This window comes from Euprymna scolopes, chromosome 26 (assembly GCF_053919585.1).
Source record: "Euprymna scolopes isolate OS-2025 chromosome 26, ASM5391958v1, whole genome shotgun sequence".
NCBI lineage: Eukaryota > Metazoa > Mollusca > Cephalopoda > Sepiida > Sepiolidae > Euprymna > Euprymna scolopes.
The window spans coordinates 103,285,250-103,304,074 of record NC_136507.1 but is presented as its reverse complement, the minus strand read 5'-3'; the positions used below and the strand labels follow the sequence as shown (position 1 = coordinate 103,304,074).

Below are 18,825 nucleotides of genomic sequence, written 5' to 3'. Positions count from 1 at the left end.
GGAAGGGAGTGTTTTGTATTGCTTGGAGCGTGCATCAAGTGTCTTATGTAACAATAAAAAATGGCGGCCACTGAAAAGTATTAGATAAAACATGGCAATATGAAAATCTTAATATCATAAAAATTATTTGCCGGCGACAAATTTAATTGTGATAATCGTTTATACTGTCCCTGAATACCTTAAGAAATCAACTTTTTCAAGGTAAGTCTTCATTTGGCCCTCTATGGCACAATGACCAAGAAAACATACTAACCAATTGCGTTTTTATCATTTTTCTTCCTTTAATTGTCGGGAGATAAGGAAGGGATTAATATTTAAAAATGACATTTCACATCAAAGATGTTAGCGAAAGTGAATAAGAAATAATGAACTGGAAAGTTTTAAAAAAGGAAAGAAAAACGTATAAATCGACATAGCAGAAATTAAAATAAAAAGAAAGAAAATTCCTCAACATATGAAAATAAAATTTGCGTTGTCCCTTCCCTTATTCGTCGAATAACAATTTGTGTAATGATGGATGGCATAATCACGTTGATACTATTTTCGTTGGATTGTCGAAGTTAAACAACGCTGATCTAGGGCAGTACCAGATGGGTGACCACTTGAGAACATCAGCAGCTGTATATCGTAGCTTCCTTCAGTCTTGACAGATTATGGACACCCACCGTAAAGGTTCATAAAACCCACTGTAAAGGTTCATGCGCATGAAATTTTTGTGGCAAAAGTTACTCAATCCCCAACCCCCCCCTCTCCTGAGTCGCCATTGTTAAATAACAATGACAAGTGGTGGTTCAGGACGACTGAAAACAATGCCTAGATAAGCAGAGAGCACATACAGCGCCTAGAATTCCCAAATGGTCACTCATCTGGTACTGACCAGACTCAACGTTGCTTAACTTCGGTGATCTAAACTTGATTAGGCCGCGCTGTATACGCCTCCCTGCAGGAGCTGCTAAACTCTAACATCGTCATCTTCCTTAACGAGGGATATACATGCAACTGGGAATCGTTTGTGAATTTCATGCTCCCATGGAACTTCTTCCTTTAGAGGAAGCCAGTTCATCTTGCCTAGAGTGAGTGCCGTTTCAGCGGTCATTTGTGTGACGAGACGAATACATTTTTTCTTTACAAATAAATGCACAATATTGTTTTTATGCATCGAATCTTGATTGGATTTTTTCAATCACAATGCAAGAAATATTAAGTTCCACAATCTCGCATTAAATATAAAACCCAAGCACATAGCTTTCTTTCTTTCTTCCTTTTCTTTCGGAGCAGCATAGATGCATACGAAACATTTTGGCCAGGCCTTTTGGGCCGCATGGTGCTCAGTAAATAAAACTTCCGTGACGAGAAACTTTTACGAACAACTAAATAAAGCGTCATCAGTATACCGTACTCTTTAGCAAGTTAGTACACTCTCACTAACAAAATACGCATGCGCACATACTCGTACGTATACTGTTTGTATACTGCTAATCGAATTTTCTAGCACACAAGTTTGTATAACCAAGTGCAAAAGAGATCAAGACAATTGCACTTACGGGAACAACGAGAATACTAAAAAAAAGTTCTCGGCTAGTTTCAGTAAAAAGCAGGGCAATGTTGGCAGCTCATACCCAATATTACAATCTTTAAATGAAGAAAATAAAATTTAAAAAACCCTAAAAAAGCAGGACTGCTAGTACAGGCACGCATCTCCATGTCTATTCCATTACGCACACATATACGCTTCTCTGACTGAACTGATATGTAGAAGTTCAAACCAACATCTTGTTAATCTTTCTTAGGCATGGTCGCCATTAGTAGCCCCTTACGTCCAAGTTGCGATATGCATTGTTTTGAGTGAAGGTGAGTAAAAAAAAAAAAAAAAAAAAAAAAAACAGAAACGCACACGACGACAGCTGAAACGAACATGTATTTTAAATTTTTCCTCATACGAAAAGCAACTATTTCAGCCAACAACGTTTCTTGGGCAAACTGAACTTTCATTGTTCACGAACACTTCATCTTTTATTATTTTAACAAGTTGTCAATGAAGAAAATAATTATGTTGTCATTCTTTCCTTCGATATTGCTTTTCCCTGTACAGATGGTTACATCAGCTAAAACCAAAATGAGAGCAGTAGTCCGAATGTGTTAATTTCTTATATATTTTTATTGAAACATTTGTATTTTTAAAAGAGTTTTTTATTGAAACATTCGTGTTTTTTTTTGGGGGGGGGCATATTCTTTAAAGAATTTACGTAAAAACTATATTAATACTATTGCCGTTCTTTAATCTTAGCGTTGAGATCTTCCTTCAAGTTCTGACCTGCAAGAGTAAAAAATGAATATTGGTAAGTACTTTTCTGTCATGTAAGTAAATAAACGCCACATTGATGAGTCTTGAAAAGACGAAACATATAAAGGAATGTTAATATTTCTGTAATACTTGCGGTATTCACCTAGTGCTGCCTGTGTAGAACAATAGCGCTAATCCGAAAGTCGCCTGAGTTAAAATGATTTCAAATATATCCAAGTTTATACCATTGCCTTGAAACTTACTTTTAAAATAAGATCAAATAATATTTGCAGTATGTGATTAAGTAATAACAAAAACTGTTAGCGTTGTGGTGTTCTGAAAATAAATCTCTTACGAATTAAGAAATGAAATATCGTGTAATATGAAGCATTTCTTTTCTTCTTAGTTGATGCAAAACGAAACTGTCAGCCGGATCCCTAAATTTTCCGTTAAAAGAACTATATCACCACCACCACCACCACCCCAGCCCCCACCCAAAAAAAGAAAGAGTAAATTTTGCGAATAAGTATTTAAAAATGCTGAAACTATATATATATATATATATATATATATATATATATATATATATATATATATATATATATATATATATATATATATATATATATCCGCGGAGTTTCGAATATATATATATATCCGCGGAGTTTTGAAGAAATACTCTCCTTCTCATCAGAGGGCAGGAATTAGCAAAATGCGGGATCGGATTTTGCATATAAAAGTATTTAAGTTTACCGCATTTTGCTAATTCCTACCCGCTGATGAGAAGGAGAGTATTTCTTCGAAACTCCGCGGATTAAAGACTATCCACTTATCTTGGGCTTCCTTTTTTAAAATTAAATATGTTTTTAACTCTTTTTCAAGATGTCTTTTAACATGTTTTATTAATTATTTGTTCATATTATAAGCTCTATTTCCTTTTCGGTTTTATTGAGCTTTTACATCTGGTTGAGATTACTTTACTTGTAAATATTAACTCTTTGATATTTATAATATATTTTAAGTTCACCATTTTGATTACCTTGGTAAACTTATTGAAATTTATATATATATATATATATATATATATATATATATATATATATATATATATATATATATATATATATACACATAAAGTTATGAACAGAACGTAGGGCCCGAGCAAAGCTGGGCTGAACTGTTAATTTATCTAGGAATTCATATCATATTATCTAGAATAAAACATTATCTATTTCTTTTGGAAGACCATTTGGAAAATCTGTGAAGCTAATTTATGTGAGGGATTGTTTTAGCTAAAAATTGATTATTTGATCAAACTGAAATAATACGAAAGGAGAAAAGAGGAAACTTACAAAAGTGCAGTGTCCATCTTTAAACTAGAGGCATCTCAAATAGATTATTCACTTCGTTCAGGGCTTTGTCGATCAACTCCTTATTACTCGTGCGGATAAATTCACGATTTGGTAAGAACTTCATAGAACGGAACTGGCCGGACATTCCACTCCGAGCTTTTTCAAAAATTAAAAGTCGAGAAGTTTTCCACCAAGCGGTTAGTCGGATGTTGTAAATCTGGAATAGGAATAATTGATTTTTTTATTCAAAACATTTTACAAAGTTATTAAAAAAAGTAATAATGGAGAAGGAAGTATGTTATGAATTTTGAAATCGCCCTTTTCATTAGTTGGTAGAGTAATGCTTACAGATGAGGAAGGGCATACTAATCCACAGCTAAATTGAAAAAAAAAAATGAATTATAATACTCAGTGAAAAAATTTTTCTATTGGAGTATTTTAATGAACATAATTATTAAAATGATACTGAATTACATGTTTTATATATATATATATATATATATATATATATATATATATATACATATATATATATATATACATACATACATATATATATATATATATACATACATACATATATATATATATACATACATACATATATATATATATATACATACATACATATACATATATATACATACATACATATATATATATATACATACATACATACATATATATATATATATATACATATATACATATATATATATATATATACATACATACATATATATATATATATACATATATATATATATATATATATATATATATATGCAAGGGGCGTGCAATAAGTAATGCTCCTGGCCCACTTCCTATAGCAGTAGACTAACGAAACTTGGCACAGTTATTAGTCTTTCTCTACATAGGAACCACCCAGACTTGTACATTTCTCCCATCGTTTGATGCAGCTCTGCAGATCGTTTTTGTAGAACACCTCAGGTCGGTTCTCCAACCACGACGTGACTTCAGAAATCAAGGCTGCATCATCTGGGAAACGCTTTCCTTTCAAAAACAACTTCATGGCTGAGAAGAGGTGAAAGTCAGAGGGTGCAAGGTCAGGAGAGTAGGGAGGATGTGGAAGGATTTCATAACCACACGCCCGTGCTTCTGATCTGGCGACATGCGAGTTGTGGGCCGGGGCATTGTCCTGCAGGAGGAGGGTACCTTTGCTGATCTTGCCCAGCCTCTTGATTTTGATAGCTTCCCTTAATTTCCTCAAAAGTGAAGCATAACAGGCTCCTGTAATCATGGTATCCTTTGCCAGGAAATCTGTCATCACTACTCCATCCTGGTCCCAGAAGACTGTGAGCATGACCTTGCCAGCGAAGGGCTGCACCCTTGCCTTCTTTGGAGGTGGTGAGTCCAAGTGCTTCCACTGCATTGACTGGGTTTTGGTCTCTAGATCATAGTGATGGACCCAGGTTTCATCCTGTGTAATCAGTCTTTTGAAAACCTTTGACTCATCTTCTTAGCACATCTCTAAATTCATCCTCGAGCACTCGACTCGTTCTCGCTTCTGGAATGGTGTGAGCAACCTGGGAATTCATCTGGCAGACACCTTATGCATATGCAAATGGTCATGAATGATAGTTTCCACAGACCCTGTACTAATCGTGACATCTTTGGCTATTTGGCGAAAAGTAATGCGCCGATCTTCCAAAATGGCAGCCTCAACTTGACGGACAGATGCCTCCTCAATGGCAGAAGGGGGGCGACCAGGTCTGGGAGCTGTTTCCACATACCTCCGGCCATGTTTGAATTCACGATGCCAGCGTTTTACAAGGTCATATGATGGGGAATTATCACCATAAGTTTCTTTCATTTCATCAAAAGTCTCCTGTGGTGTGCGTGCTTTCAAATACAAAAAGCAGATCACTGCTCGACATTCAAGAGGCTCCATTTCACACCTGACCCAGTTCAAGCACCTATAAAACAGAAGCTATAATTAGTTCAGAGCTGTAATTTGCCTCATAACCCGTAGAGTTAAAAATCATTGCACATGCAAATTTTCAGCTAGATCACTGAAAGGGGGTCAGGGGCATTACTTATTGTACGCCCCTCGTGTATATATATATATATATATATATATATATATATATATATATATGTATATATATATACACACACACGAATTAATTATTATAGTAAAAAAATAATTATATATATATATACATATATATACATATATATACATATATATATACATATATATATACATGCATATATATACATATATATATATACATATACATACATATATATATACATATACATACATATATATATACATATACATATATATATATACATATACATACATATTTATATATATACATATGCATACATATATATACATACATATATATATATACATACATATATATATACATACATATATATACATACATATATATATACATACATATATATATACATACATATATATACATACATATATATACATACATATATATACATACATATATATATACATACATATATATACATACATATATATATACATACATATATATATACATACATATATATACATACATATATATATATACATACATATATATACATACATATATATATACATACATATATATACATACATATATATACATACATATATATATGCATACATATATATACATACATATATATACATACATATATATATACATACATATATATACATACATATATATATACATATATAAAACTACTAACACCCGAAAGTATCCTGTACCTCTATAAGGCCACCATTCGTCCATGTATGGAGTATTGCTGCCACATCTGGGCTGGTGCATCTGCTACTAGTCTCACGCTCCTTGACAAGGTTCAAAAGAGAGTCGCAAACTTGATAGGCCCTGAACTGGCATCTAAGTTTCAGCCTCTGTCCCATCGACGAAATGTTGCATCCCTCTGCCTTTTCTACAAGTATTTTAGTGGTGAATGCCCTGACGAACTGCAATCACTTGTGCCCCTACGACGTGAGCACCCTCGACAAACCCGACAGGCTGCTAAATCCCACCTCCACACTGTAGAGATCCCTAGATGTAAAAGATCTTTTTACTCCAATAGTTTCTTCCCCAGAACCGCTAGATTCTTGAATTCCATTCCAGGTCCTTGCTTCCCCAACAGAACTGACGTGCAGAAGTTCAAGTGTAACGTGAACCGACACCTTGCTGCCCAAATCCCTACATAGTACCCCAGTAGTTGTTGCCCCTGATAGTAGCCCCCTACACCAAAGTGGCAATTTGCCTTGTTTGGGGTGAAAATGTACTAAAAAAAAAAAAAAATATATATATATATATATATACATACATATATATATATACATACATATATATACATACATATATATACATACATATATATGTATACATACATATATAGACATACATATATATACATACATATATATATACACTTGTGCCCGATATTATTCATACCCCTCGGATCTTTGAGATTTCTATAAGAATATTGCTCAAACCAGAAGGTAGACAATATTAAAGGGATTTCAAACAATAAATCAAGCATAAGCATTTAATTTAAACTCAACAAATTAATAAATTATGCAAGTTTGAAACATTATACAAAGAAAAACAATAATGGCACTAGTTCAAAATTATTCATACCTCTCTTACTAATAGTCAATAGCATGCCCTTTATTCTTAATAACTGCCTGTAACCATTTGGGATATTTATCAACAAGGTTTTTACAAGCATCAACACTGATTTTTGACCATTCTTCAATGCAGTAGTTCTCCAAATCCCTCAAATTTCTAGGTTTCCGCTTTTTAACCTCAGTTTTCAATATGTGCCAGAGGTTTTCGATAGGGTTCAGGTCGGGACTCTGGCTAGGCCATTCCAAAACATTAATTTGATTATCCTCAAACCATTTCTTGACTATTTTGGCAGTATGTTTTGGATCATTATCCTGTTGAAGGACCCAGTTTGGTCCTAAATGGAGCTTCTCCGCATCCTGTCTAATTTTTTTCTGGAGTATCTCCAAATATTGCTCCTTCTTCATGGTTCCATCTATCTTGACCAAACTACCTGGACCACTAGCCGAAAAGGAGCCCCACAACATTAGGCTACCACCACCATGTTTCACCGTGGGTATGGTGTTCTTTGGGTTGTAAGCTTCTCCTTTCTTCCTTCAAACGTAAGAAGCATCCATATGGCCAAACAATTCAATTTTTGTTTCGTCAGTCCACAAAATACTTGAGAAAACGGACTCTGGAGAATTCAAATGGGTCCTAGCAAACTTTAGACGTGCTGCAAGGTGTTTTCCGGTGTGCAATGGAGTCCTTCTTGGTCTTCTTCCTTTCAGACCATTTTCATGCAGAGTCCTTTGCAATGTTTGCCTTGATATTTTTATGCCAGAAGACTCCAGATTTTCTAAAATGTCCTTATTAGTGGTGGTTGGATTTGCATTAACACTTCTTACAATATTCCTGGTGGCTCTAGCAGACAGTTTCCTTCCTCTACCAATCAAGTTGTTTGTTGTGTGGTGGCTCTGGAATTTTTTGATGATGCTCTGTACTGTTGCTGTAGGGACCTCAAATTTCTTGGAAATTGACTTGTAACCTAAACCATCCTTATGTGAATTCACAATTTTAGTCCTAAGATCATTACTAAGCTCTTTTTTCTTCCCCATTCTAATAATTTTTATTCTTTTATTGGTTTTCAGTTGATATCATTTTAATTTCTGAAAAATGCAAAAAACGAAATGAAATTAATCAAAGGTTGTATAAAAGCATTCAAAATAAGAATCAAACAGAAAACAAACAGTCAGAAACTCGATTAATACTGAAAAAATAAGGGGGTATGATTATTTTTGAACATTGCAGATTTTATAAATAGCTGTATATTTCTTTTATTACAAGTATCCCGAGATTTTAAAATGACGAAAATGATCAGAAGAGGTTTATTAAGAATATGTATCAATATGGACGTACACAATAAATTCTTACAAATATATTATATATTAATGAAAACAAAGGGATGTAGTGTTTACCTGATATACACAATGGTAAACTTCAAACTAATATAAATAACAGTATTTATATATAGAAAATGTAATCCCAATCGAATTAAAAAAAGCTCAATATGCAATAGAGAGTAGAACTTATTATAAAAGAAAGAAAATTAAAATTGTAAGTTGAACTTTACAATCAAAATTTATTGTTCGACTGAATACTCCAAAAGAATTGCTGACTTCTTTATGTTCTCTGATGAGAATAATAATAATATATATATATATATATATACGAGCAAACAGTTCATGAAACATGTTAAAAAAACACTTTGAAATGAGTTAAAAACATATTTAATCTGAAAAGGAAACACTAGATAAGTGGATAGTTCTTAATCCGCGGAGTTTCGAAGAAATACTTTCCTTCTCATCAGAGGGTAAAGTATTTCTTCGAAACTCCGCGGATTAAGGACTATCCACTTATCTAGTGTTTCCTTTTCAGATTAAATATGTTTTTAACTCATTTCAAAGTGTTTTTAACATGTTTTATTAACTGTTTGCTCGTATTATAAGCTCTATTTCCTATTTGGTTTTATCGAGCTTTTACATCTGGCTGAGATAACTTTATAAATATTAATTCTTTAATATTTATAATATACTTTAATTTTACCATCTTGGATCATTTTGATAAATTTAATTGTAATTTTCATTTTATATATATATATACATATATATATATATATATATATATATATATATATATATATATATATATATATATATATATATAACTTTGTGTGTGTATGTGAGAAAGAGTTCCTTTCTCATAGGTTCCGCAACGGCTGAGCCTATCTTTTACAAAGTTCACACAAAAATATTGATTTATATGTCTGGCAGTGTTCTTAGATATGTTTTGTACAGAAATTCATCCGATAAGTATCGGAAATTGGAAAAAAAAAAGATCTTTAAAACAGTCTTACTTATAGATAAAAAAAAATAGAATTTTTATTGGGGAATATTTTACCTTTCACCGGCCAATGGAGATAATAAAATCTCAACAAATCATTTATTTTTAAACAAAAACAGAATTATTTACTTCTGGAGATATAATTGAGTAGTAGACCATTTGACTACAGATCGAATGATCCCCTGCTCAAACCGGGTGTATCTCACCATTTTATTTTAATTATTTTCTCATTAATGAGTTCAATTTATGATAAAAGAAGATGGACCATTTATAATCGCCGCAAATCATTTCTTCATATGCATATTTTTAAACTAAACATTAACCAGACGTGACTTTTCCAGGGCATTCATTGTCCAGCCCAATTATCAGATGACGTGTTTTTGTAAACAAACACAGACGGAATTTGATGAAAGACATTATCATTATTATTTTTTTATTTATTTATTTTGTGCGAATTAGTCCATTGGGCAAATTATTACTCCTAATGTATAATATCAATAGAAGATTGATTCCATAATAATACATACGCAACCTGCATAAATTAAAATATCATGTATATATATATATATATATATATATATATATATATATATATATATATATATATATATATATATATATATTCCACAATTCCAATACCACAAGTATATTCATATAACATTCATATTTTTTATTATAGGTTGTGTGGTACATCTTACACGCGTTTCGTTGAATAATGTAGATTGATCTAAAATCAGAAACCTATATAAATATAGAGGAAAAATGCAGTTTTGTTTCTGTTTTGTTTTTTGTTTTGTTTTTTGTTTTTTTGTTTTTGTTTTTTTTTTAGGACCAAATATAGAAACGGAAATAGAGTTTTTTAAAGTCATAAAAATAAGAAAAAATAATTAATAAAACTTACTTATTATAATGTAATTTTTTTTCTTATGAATATTTTGGTCAATCCATACCATTCAACGAAACACGTATAAGACGTGCCATAAAACAATTAATAAAAAAAATATGAATGTTATGTAAATATACTTGTGGTATTGTACCTGTTTACTGATGATATATATGCTCTGAAAGTGCAAATTCATTTTTACTGGAAATTTTTTGATAGCATATTATTGAATATACACATTTAAAGTATTTGTCTTTTACTATCAAAAAGGCACACACACACACACACACACACACACACACACACACATATATATAATGAAAAATCGGTTGCTGCTTTAATTACTGAAATTATTGAAATTGTGTTAAGATTCTGTTTTCTTTTCATGTCGTAACCTTGGTATTTCGTTATCTTTCCTTATTATGTCCCATTGTTGATATGATTGCTTTGTGACAGGTTCTAATTAAATTGTAAATATTTGCAACCACATGAAAAAAAAGAAGAAAAAAAAACAGGATAAAGCAGCAAATGTAATGTGAAACCAGATGTATTTTTGTTAGTAAAAGAAATTAAAACGTTAGAAGAATTAGTTGGGGGTGAGGTGACAACAGTTTTTGGCCTTGCACCCAAAAAATAATACGAGTATTTGTAGCAAGCAGAAGATACAGTAGGTATTTCTGGCATATTAACTGTGAGCCAAGGAATTTAAAATCTGACTCCAAAGAAAACATATTTTACGTTGCTGCAGATATAAAAGGCGTATCCTTTTTATATTACACTAACTCGCACCCAACGGCGTTGCCCTGGAATTAAAAAAAAAACCTAGTGCACTCATGTCCTGTAACCCATATTACCATTTTTATCTTATATTTTTTTCTATTTCTAAAATTAAGTAAGACACTGCATTTGATGTTTATGAATCCATAGCAAGAATGAGGTTTGTTTTACAAGCCGCAGAGGTATGAAAAAGTTGTCAAAAAACAAAAACAAATATATAACAAATAAATGTTACCAAAGGCAAGTTAAGTTACTCTTCTACCTATCTGGAAAATGTTTTAGTGTTTTTACTCACTTTAAAACGTTTAATCGGTTCGAAAATCATACAGTGTTTATTGATAGGTGCGAACAAGAAAAATGGTGGCGAGCTGACCCTGTTGTGTAGCGGGTTCATATGGTGGCATATTGACGGGGGTGATAATAGAGATAACGACAATGATGACAATACTGAGGAGACTTCATATATAACAGTTCTTATAACACAGATAGAATGATAATGACATTTATATACATACTAGGTGGGGGTACCCGGCGTTTCCCGGGTGTTTTGAGGTGTTGGGCGGGGGGGGGATCAAAACAAAAGATTAAGCGAAATAAGAACCCTGTTTAAATATTATAACAAAGAGCAACTGAAACACGTTTTAATTTATTTAAGTATTAAAAACAGAATTGACACGTGCCCGCAATAAAAGTTAACTCTGTTACTTCTAGTTGACCTCATTAATGAGGTCAAATAGAAATAGCAGAGCTAACTTTTACTGCGGGACAGCTTTTGGGTTTGTTTACCAACTTTGGCTGGTTGTTTCCCCAAGATGTTGGAGGGGAGGGAAACCAGCTCTCCATAAAAAGGGGATTATCCAGATTGAATAGCAATTGTCTGATATAAGAAGTTTGACCCCACATTGATCAAAGCTGATTGCTACTGGACGTTCCCCCGGTGCGATTGCCGGGAACAATTCTTAGCTTTGAATTAGTTTCGGTTTTATACAAAAAAGCTGAACGAACGCAAGACTGGCTGAAATAGCAAGAATTTTGTAAAAATCAACGTAAATAAATTGAGACGCGACCCCGTGTTCCCAAATCGTAGATATTATTATCTAGGGGGTATATAAACACTTCTAAGTGATAGTAACCCCCCCCCCCCGGACCGTTGGCAAAAAAAGCCTTTTCGAGACATACAAAACTGTTTAAGCGTTGCCTTAAGGAGAAGTGCTTTCCAACACCCTGGAAAACCTCATCAGTATGCCCTGTATTTAAGAATTCAGGTGAAAAGTCATCTCCCTCTCAGTACAGACCAATAAGTCTCCTGTGTGTCATGAGTAAGTTGTTGGAATCCATATTAAATAAAGAAGTAGTCAACCACCTCAACAGAAACAACCTTCTTAGTGACATGCAATATGGTTTCCACTCCGCAAGATCTACAGCAGATGTGCTAATGGTTATATCTCAAAGGATTAGTGAATCTCTTGAAAAAGGCTTCCTTTCCAGAGCAATTGCTCTTGACATATCGAAGGACTTCAATAAGGTATAGCATAAGGGCCTATTTTACAAGTTTTCCAGCTACAGTATTACTGGAAATGTTTTCTCAATCATTAAATCATTTCTCTCCGATAGGTTCATGAGAGTAGTGGTTGATGGGCAGAAATCAGAGGCCCACAGTATTAATGCTGGAGTCCCTCAGGGATCTATCCTGGGCCCAACTCTCTTCCTGATCTACATCAATGATCTCCCAAAACACATACTTAAATCATTTGTTGACATCTATGCTGATGACACAACCATCTATGGCAACACATCAAAGGCCGTAAATGACAAATTTCTCTCTAATTCTCTCTCCTCTGATCTTGAGCGCGTGGTACAGTGGGCGAAGAGGTGGCTGGTCACTTTTAATGCATCCAAAACCAAGCTTCTATCTTTACATCATCAACGCTCTGATCCCCATCCGACATCAATTGAAATGGATGGCTCTCATCTTGGGGAGGCTCCATGTTTTGACAAGCTTCTGGGTTTGACCTTTACTCCTGATCTGAAATGGAACAAGTACATCAGGTCTGTTGCCAAGGACGCTGGGAAAATGGTGGGATCCTTCTACTGCTCCAGAAGATATCTCACTACTGATGCAATTCTCTATCTATATAAAAGCCAAAGGATGGAATACTGCTGCCACATCTGGGCAAGAGCTGCTAAAAACAGCCTATCCTGCCTTGACAGAGTACAAAATAGACTTTGTGGTTTGGTGGGGGATGCCCTTTTTCTCTTCCCTGCAGCCTTTCTCCCACAGAAGAGACGTTGCAAGCCTGTCTTTGTTTTATCGTTATTTCCATGGCAAGTGCTCGTCTGAGCTCCAATCTCTCGTTCCCCCTCGCCAATCTTTCACGAGAAACACCCGTCTGGCTGAAACTACTGTCAATAATTTTCCCCACTCTTTATTTGTGCCTAAATCCAAACGTAGATTCCATGAGCAGAGCTTCTTTCTCAGAAGTGCACGCCTGTGGAACTCTGTTCCGTTTGCCTGTTTCCCACCTGACTACAACTTGGATGTCTTCAAGTCCAACATAAACAAATTCCTGACAAACCGCCCCCTTTAGTAAGACACTATATCAAATCTCGAATACTAATGATTAATACAATACTATCTCATTGATTACTGTACACGCAATAACCCTTATCCCTGAGTGGCCTCCGGGCCTTGATAAGTGGTGACCTCCATGTAAAATAAAAATGCGCGCGCCGCATTTGCATTATATATATATAGATAGAATAGATTACATCATGACGACGACTGTGACAAATCTTGAGGACTTCATATTATTAACACAGACTGGGAGATATGATGCAACAGTTCTTAACACATATAGAGGGGAGGAGATACTTCACTTATGATGGAGAGGCACATTACTTGCAAGGGGGTTATACAAGAGTTCGTTTATAGATGAATATATGAAACACATTTACTTTTTCGGTTGTGAGAAATGACGACACGACACAAATTATTAATGGTGATTTCTTTATTCATCTGTCAGCCGATTGATGAAGTTAGGAATTCAAGCCTTTTCGACTACATGGTATACTCTTCTATCTTCGCCTCTAAAGGGCTCCCACTCTCCAACTGACTATCACCGTGTGTGATCTGCTCTGATTATCTGGTCCTAATCTTTCCTAACTCCGAACCCTCGATTCATATATTGAGAAATAACCTTTGCTTATGACATCAAAAGTGTGGTTCCCAACGTGACAACTTCTACGTAGATTTACATATGTCTGTTCAAACACATTTTTGGCAAACAAAGAATTCTCAATTCTAATTGTTTAATAACTAACCTATTTTTAAACAATATCTTTGACTCATATTGTTCATTCTTTTAACTGACATATTTGATATCCAGTTATTCTAAAAGAATGGACAGTCGCTTTTTTCCGACATAAATAATATTCTGTTATTTCTAAAAGAATAAACAATGGACTGCATTCCTAGGATTTCAATTATCCACTTGCCTACAGAGTTCGATTCTAGCCTTTTCCTAATATCATTTTCACTTATATAGTCCGTCTTCTTACTTACATGAGAAGGGGATAACCCTTTCATGTAACAACCATTAAATATGTGAAGTTTGGAAAAATGAAATATTATACAAAATACTGTTAGAACCACCTAATATATGTCACGGTAATATATATATTGGGAGAGTTTCTAACAATGTTTCGTTATGAGACAATAGAGGAGATGAAAGAGGCTGCGACGAGGGTCAATGACACACTCATACAAGAAGACTTCCATGGGGCCTTCCAGACGTTGTTGGAACGATAAATAAGGGCATTGCAGCCGGAGGAGATTACTTCGAAGTGGGCTAGAGTTTCATGTGTGTACTATTAATAAAAGTGTCCATACGATAAAAAAAAATGTCTGGAACTTATTTAAGGCCCTTCGTATTTCACATATTCATATTTAAAACTAGTAGCACGTTTTAAGGAGGGTGTAAATAATATGGTATGATTCCGATGGAATCCCCTAAATGCTGTAGTTTAAAAAATAATAATACACCATGTTGCCTAGAGTATACATCCATAAATCATAATGATAAGTTCAATATCACATACTCATGAACGCACACAATTTTAAACTTAAATTGTGATTTTTTTTTCTGTAAGGAAAATCCTTTTGTAACGGAAATAACAGAGAGGATATGGTTGGCATTACGACCAACCAACGTCGAAATCGAACGAAAACGTCGGACGAAAACAACGAGCGGACGATAGCGGTCTATGCAGTAAACGTACATGAACACAAGTTCACAAATGAAAAGTCTCTATTCTGAACCTCTGCTGAAATTTTATTGTGAAAATAAATAAGATTAACTTAATGATTCTTTGATTAATTCTCTCCTCTCTCTCTCTCTCTCTCTCTCTCTCTCTCTCTCTCTCTCTCTCTCTCTCTCTCTCTCTCTCTCTAAAAAAATATACCGAGCGGACGATCATTACTTGTGCATTGAACACGTAAATATGCAAGTTTAGACTAGTGTATCACTACTTACTAGCGGTGGACAGATTCCAATATTTCCTGATTCCGATACAATTACCGAGTCTGTTCTGAATTCTCGACTTCGATACAATTACCAATTCCGATTTCGATTCTTTTAAAATCTCTAAATATTTATCTATGAAATTGTTTGTTGTTTGTTTGGCTATTTATTATTATTTTTATTTTTTTTTAATTTTCGGACTACTGTAAAAACGTATTTCTTATGTGCATTTATTTTCGCAAACATTAAAAAAAAAACATTTTAAAAGATTTTAATATTTCATAATCACTAAATAATCATTCGCAATGAAAAATGGAAAATTAAGTTTTAAAAAAACAAAAATTAAAAAATAAAAAAAACAATAAAAAGAATCGATTTTTGCATAGAAAAATTGACACAACTTTTTCTGATTTCGATATCGATCCTGATATCCCCCAAATTCTGATTTTTACGGTTCCCAATTCCGATTAATCGTCCCACACTAATATTTACGCGCGCGCGCGCGCGTGCGTGCGTGCGTGCGTGCGTGCGTGCGTGTGTGTGTGTGTGTGTGTGTGTGTGTGTGTGTGTGTGTGTGTGTGTGTGTGTGTGTGTGTGTGTGTGTGTTGTTTTTGTTTTTGCCAGGTTCTGTGGCCAACACAAATCATATGAACATTAAACAATTAGTAACTCAGATTTTAATCGCAACCTTACTCGTCATCATCATGAGTCGCATCTTCCGCTTCCGGTGCGGATTGCGAACCCACGTGACTTACTTTTCGCCATTCCTTCCAGATCAATGCAAGCTGGTTGATGGACGCCCAACTGTTAAGAAATGTCCAATCAAAAACATTTTCTCCTTGGCTTTCCTCTGCCTCTTTTGCCTTCTAACATACCATCAAAACATAACTTTGACAGGCCAATGGTTGATCGTTTGACATGGCCGAAAAATATAAGGGTTTTACTTTTGATTTTGTCAAATAGATCGAGTAGGGGAATAGTTTGACGGAGGGTGGATATTTTGTTCCTTTTTTTTTTCGATTAGGCGATGTCCTGTAATGAAACACATTCCGGGATTTTGAAACACTTCAATGCGATTGACTAATTGTTTAGTCCATGCGATACAATCGAGGCCATGAAAAACTACTGGGAGGACATGAATTAAATAATTTTTTACTTTAACCGTTATCGACACACTTTTTGGTTTTAGAATGGTGCTGTGGTTTTGGAAAGCCGCCCAACCCAGCCCGAGTATGTGTTTTGATGTCGTCTCGTGATCACTGGAGAAAGTCAGTTTATGCCCTAAATAAATGGATTCGATGACCTGTTTGATGGGTTTACTGTGAATAGTCATGTTTAGGTTAAACTGTGATGCATTCTGTTTTCTCTATGTTTATTTCTAATTCTATGTCTTTTGTATTCTTTGCTGATGCATTAACAAAAACTTGGAGTTTATGTGTGCATTCATTAACAAGAAACAAATTCCTGATAAACCGCCCCCTTAAGTAGACACTTTAAATATCCACACTAACGTACTGTACTTACAATAACCCTTATCCCTGAGTGGCTTCCGGGCCTTGATAAGTGGTGACCACCTTGTAAAAAAAAAATATTTCATCAGCGTAGGAGAGGTTGGAGAGGATTTGTCCACCTATACAAAAACTGCCTTGACAAGTCTCTTCTGTCTTAATCATAACAGCAGCTAGTGTAACACAGAACAGGATTGCTGAAAGCATATTTCCTTGTTTGACGCCCTTTTTGATGTTTACGGAGCGGCTAAACCCAAGGTCAGTTTTTATTTTTAAAAAGCCTGTGATCCGTCGTAGAGACATATAATTCAGCAACTACAAAATCAAACAACAACAAAATTGGTTCTTACCAAGAAAAACGGATGATCAAAATCTGGGAATCTTAAAATCGCCATGTCCACAACTGTTTGATTCCCGCCTTCACGATTAAAAACGGACGTTCGGATTGAATGTACGCCAGCACCGACTCTTGTGACCAAATCGGACAATTCATCGATATCGATTTGAGCTTCGGATAAAATATCGGCATTTCCAACCAAATTTTCATACCACGTGATGGCATGGAATTTCTATTGAAAAAAAAAGTAATATAGACAAAAATGTTCGCTTTTATATCATAATATATATATATATATATATATATATATATATATATATATATATATATATATATAAGGTAAAATTAAAAGCCAAGAACAATGCGAGATTTTTTTTTATATATAGAGTAAAATTAAATGAAAACAAAAGAAATAAATTTCTTTTTTTTGTTGTTTGTTTTTTCTTTTTCACACAAATTTTAACTCTAAACAACAGTATTTTTTTTTCTGTTGTATTCAATGGTGTTATAAATCTCAGTATATTTCAGACCTATTAGTCCTTTTTCAAGAGAAGACAGCGGAAGAGTGTTCAAAATTGGAAAAGTAGCCGCAGAGTTTGCCACGTGATACCGCGAAATATAGAACAAAAAATGACGTTAGGAGAACGTTAAAATAAATCAGTTGATGTTTGAAATACTTGTTGCGTTTGTGAATAAAGGGAGATGACTATTCAAGCAAGGGTTTTTTTTATTTTTTTATTGTTTTTCTTATGTTTTAAACTTATATTATAAAAGCGGAGCTCAATTCCAGTCTATTGCTTAGTGTGGGAGTATTTTTTGAAATAATTAAAGATTGCTTCAAGCAAACTACAACCTACATATATATATATATATATATATATATATATATATATATATATATATATATATAATGGTTGTATTGATTGGTTCAAGCAAACTACAACCTACATATATATATATATATATATATATATATAATGGTTTTATTGATTGGTTTCCTAGACGTAAATCTAATGAATCGCATGATTATTAAAGAGCGCTCAATACAGAACATGGTTCGTGTATAGCCTGTTTATTATACAAACATTATTGGTTACATATGTGCATGCATGTTTCAGTGGAATCCCAGTTCAAGGATAACACTTCATCAGACCAAAAAGAATTGATATGGAAACGAGAGTAAAAATTACATTAG

At 33.9% G+C, this 18,825-nt stretch overlaps 1 protein-coding gene across 2 annotated transcripts in view; it reads right to left on the bottom strand.

The window, feature by feature from the left end:
- Positions 1-2,142: 2,142 nt before the first annotated feature.
- Positions 2,143-18,825, bottom strand: part of LOC145248318 (uncharacterized) — a 167,789-nt gene continuing 151,106 nt past the window's right edge. For both annotated transcript variants that reach the window (XM_080110226.1, XM_080110225.1), the window contains exons 12-14: positions 17,644-17,862; positions 3,637-3,853; positions 2,143-2,314 (exon numbers count right to left, since the gene is read on the bottom strand). In XM_080110226.1, coding sequence (XP_079966352.1) covers positions 3,656-3,853; positions 17,644-17,862 — 417 coding nt within the window. In that variant the 3' untranslated portion in view covers positions 2,143-2,314; positions 3,637-3,655. The remainder of the gene's footprint in view (positions 2,315-3,636; positions 3,854-17,643; positions 17,863-18,825) is intronic.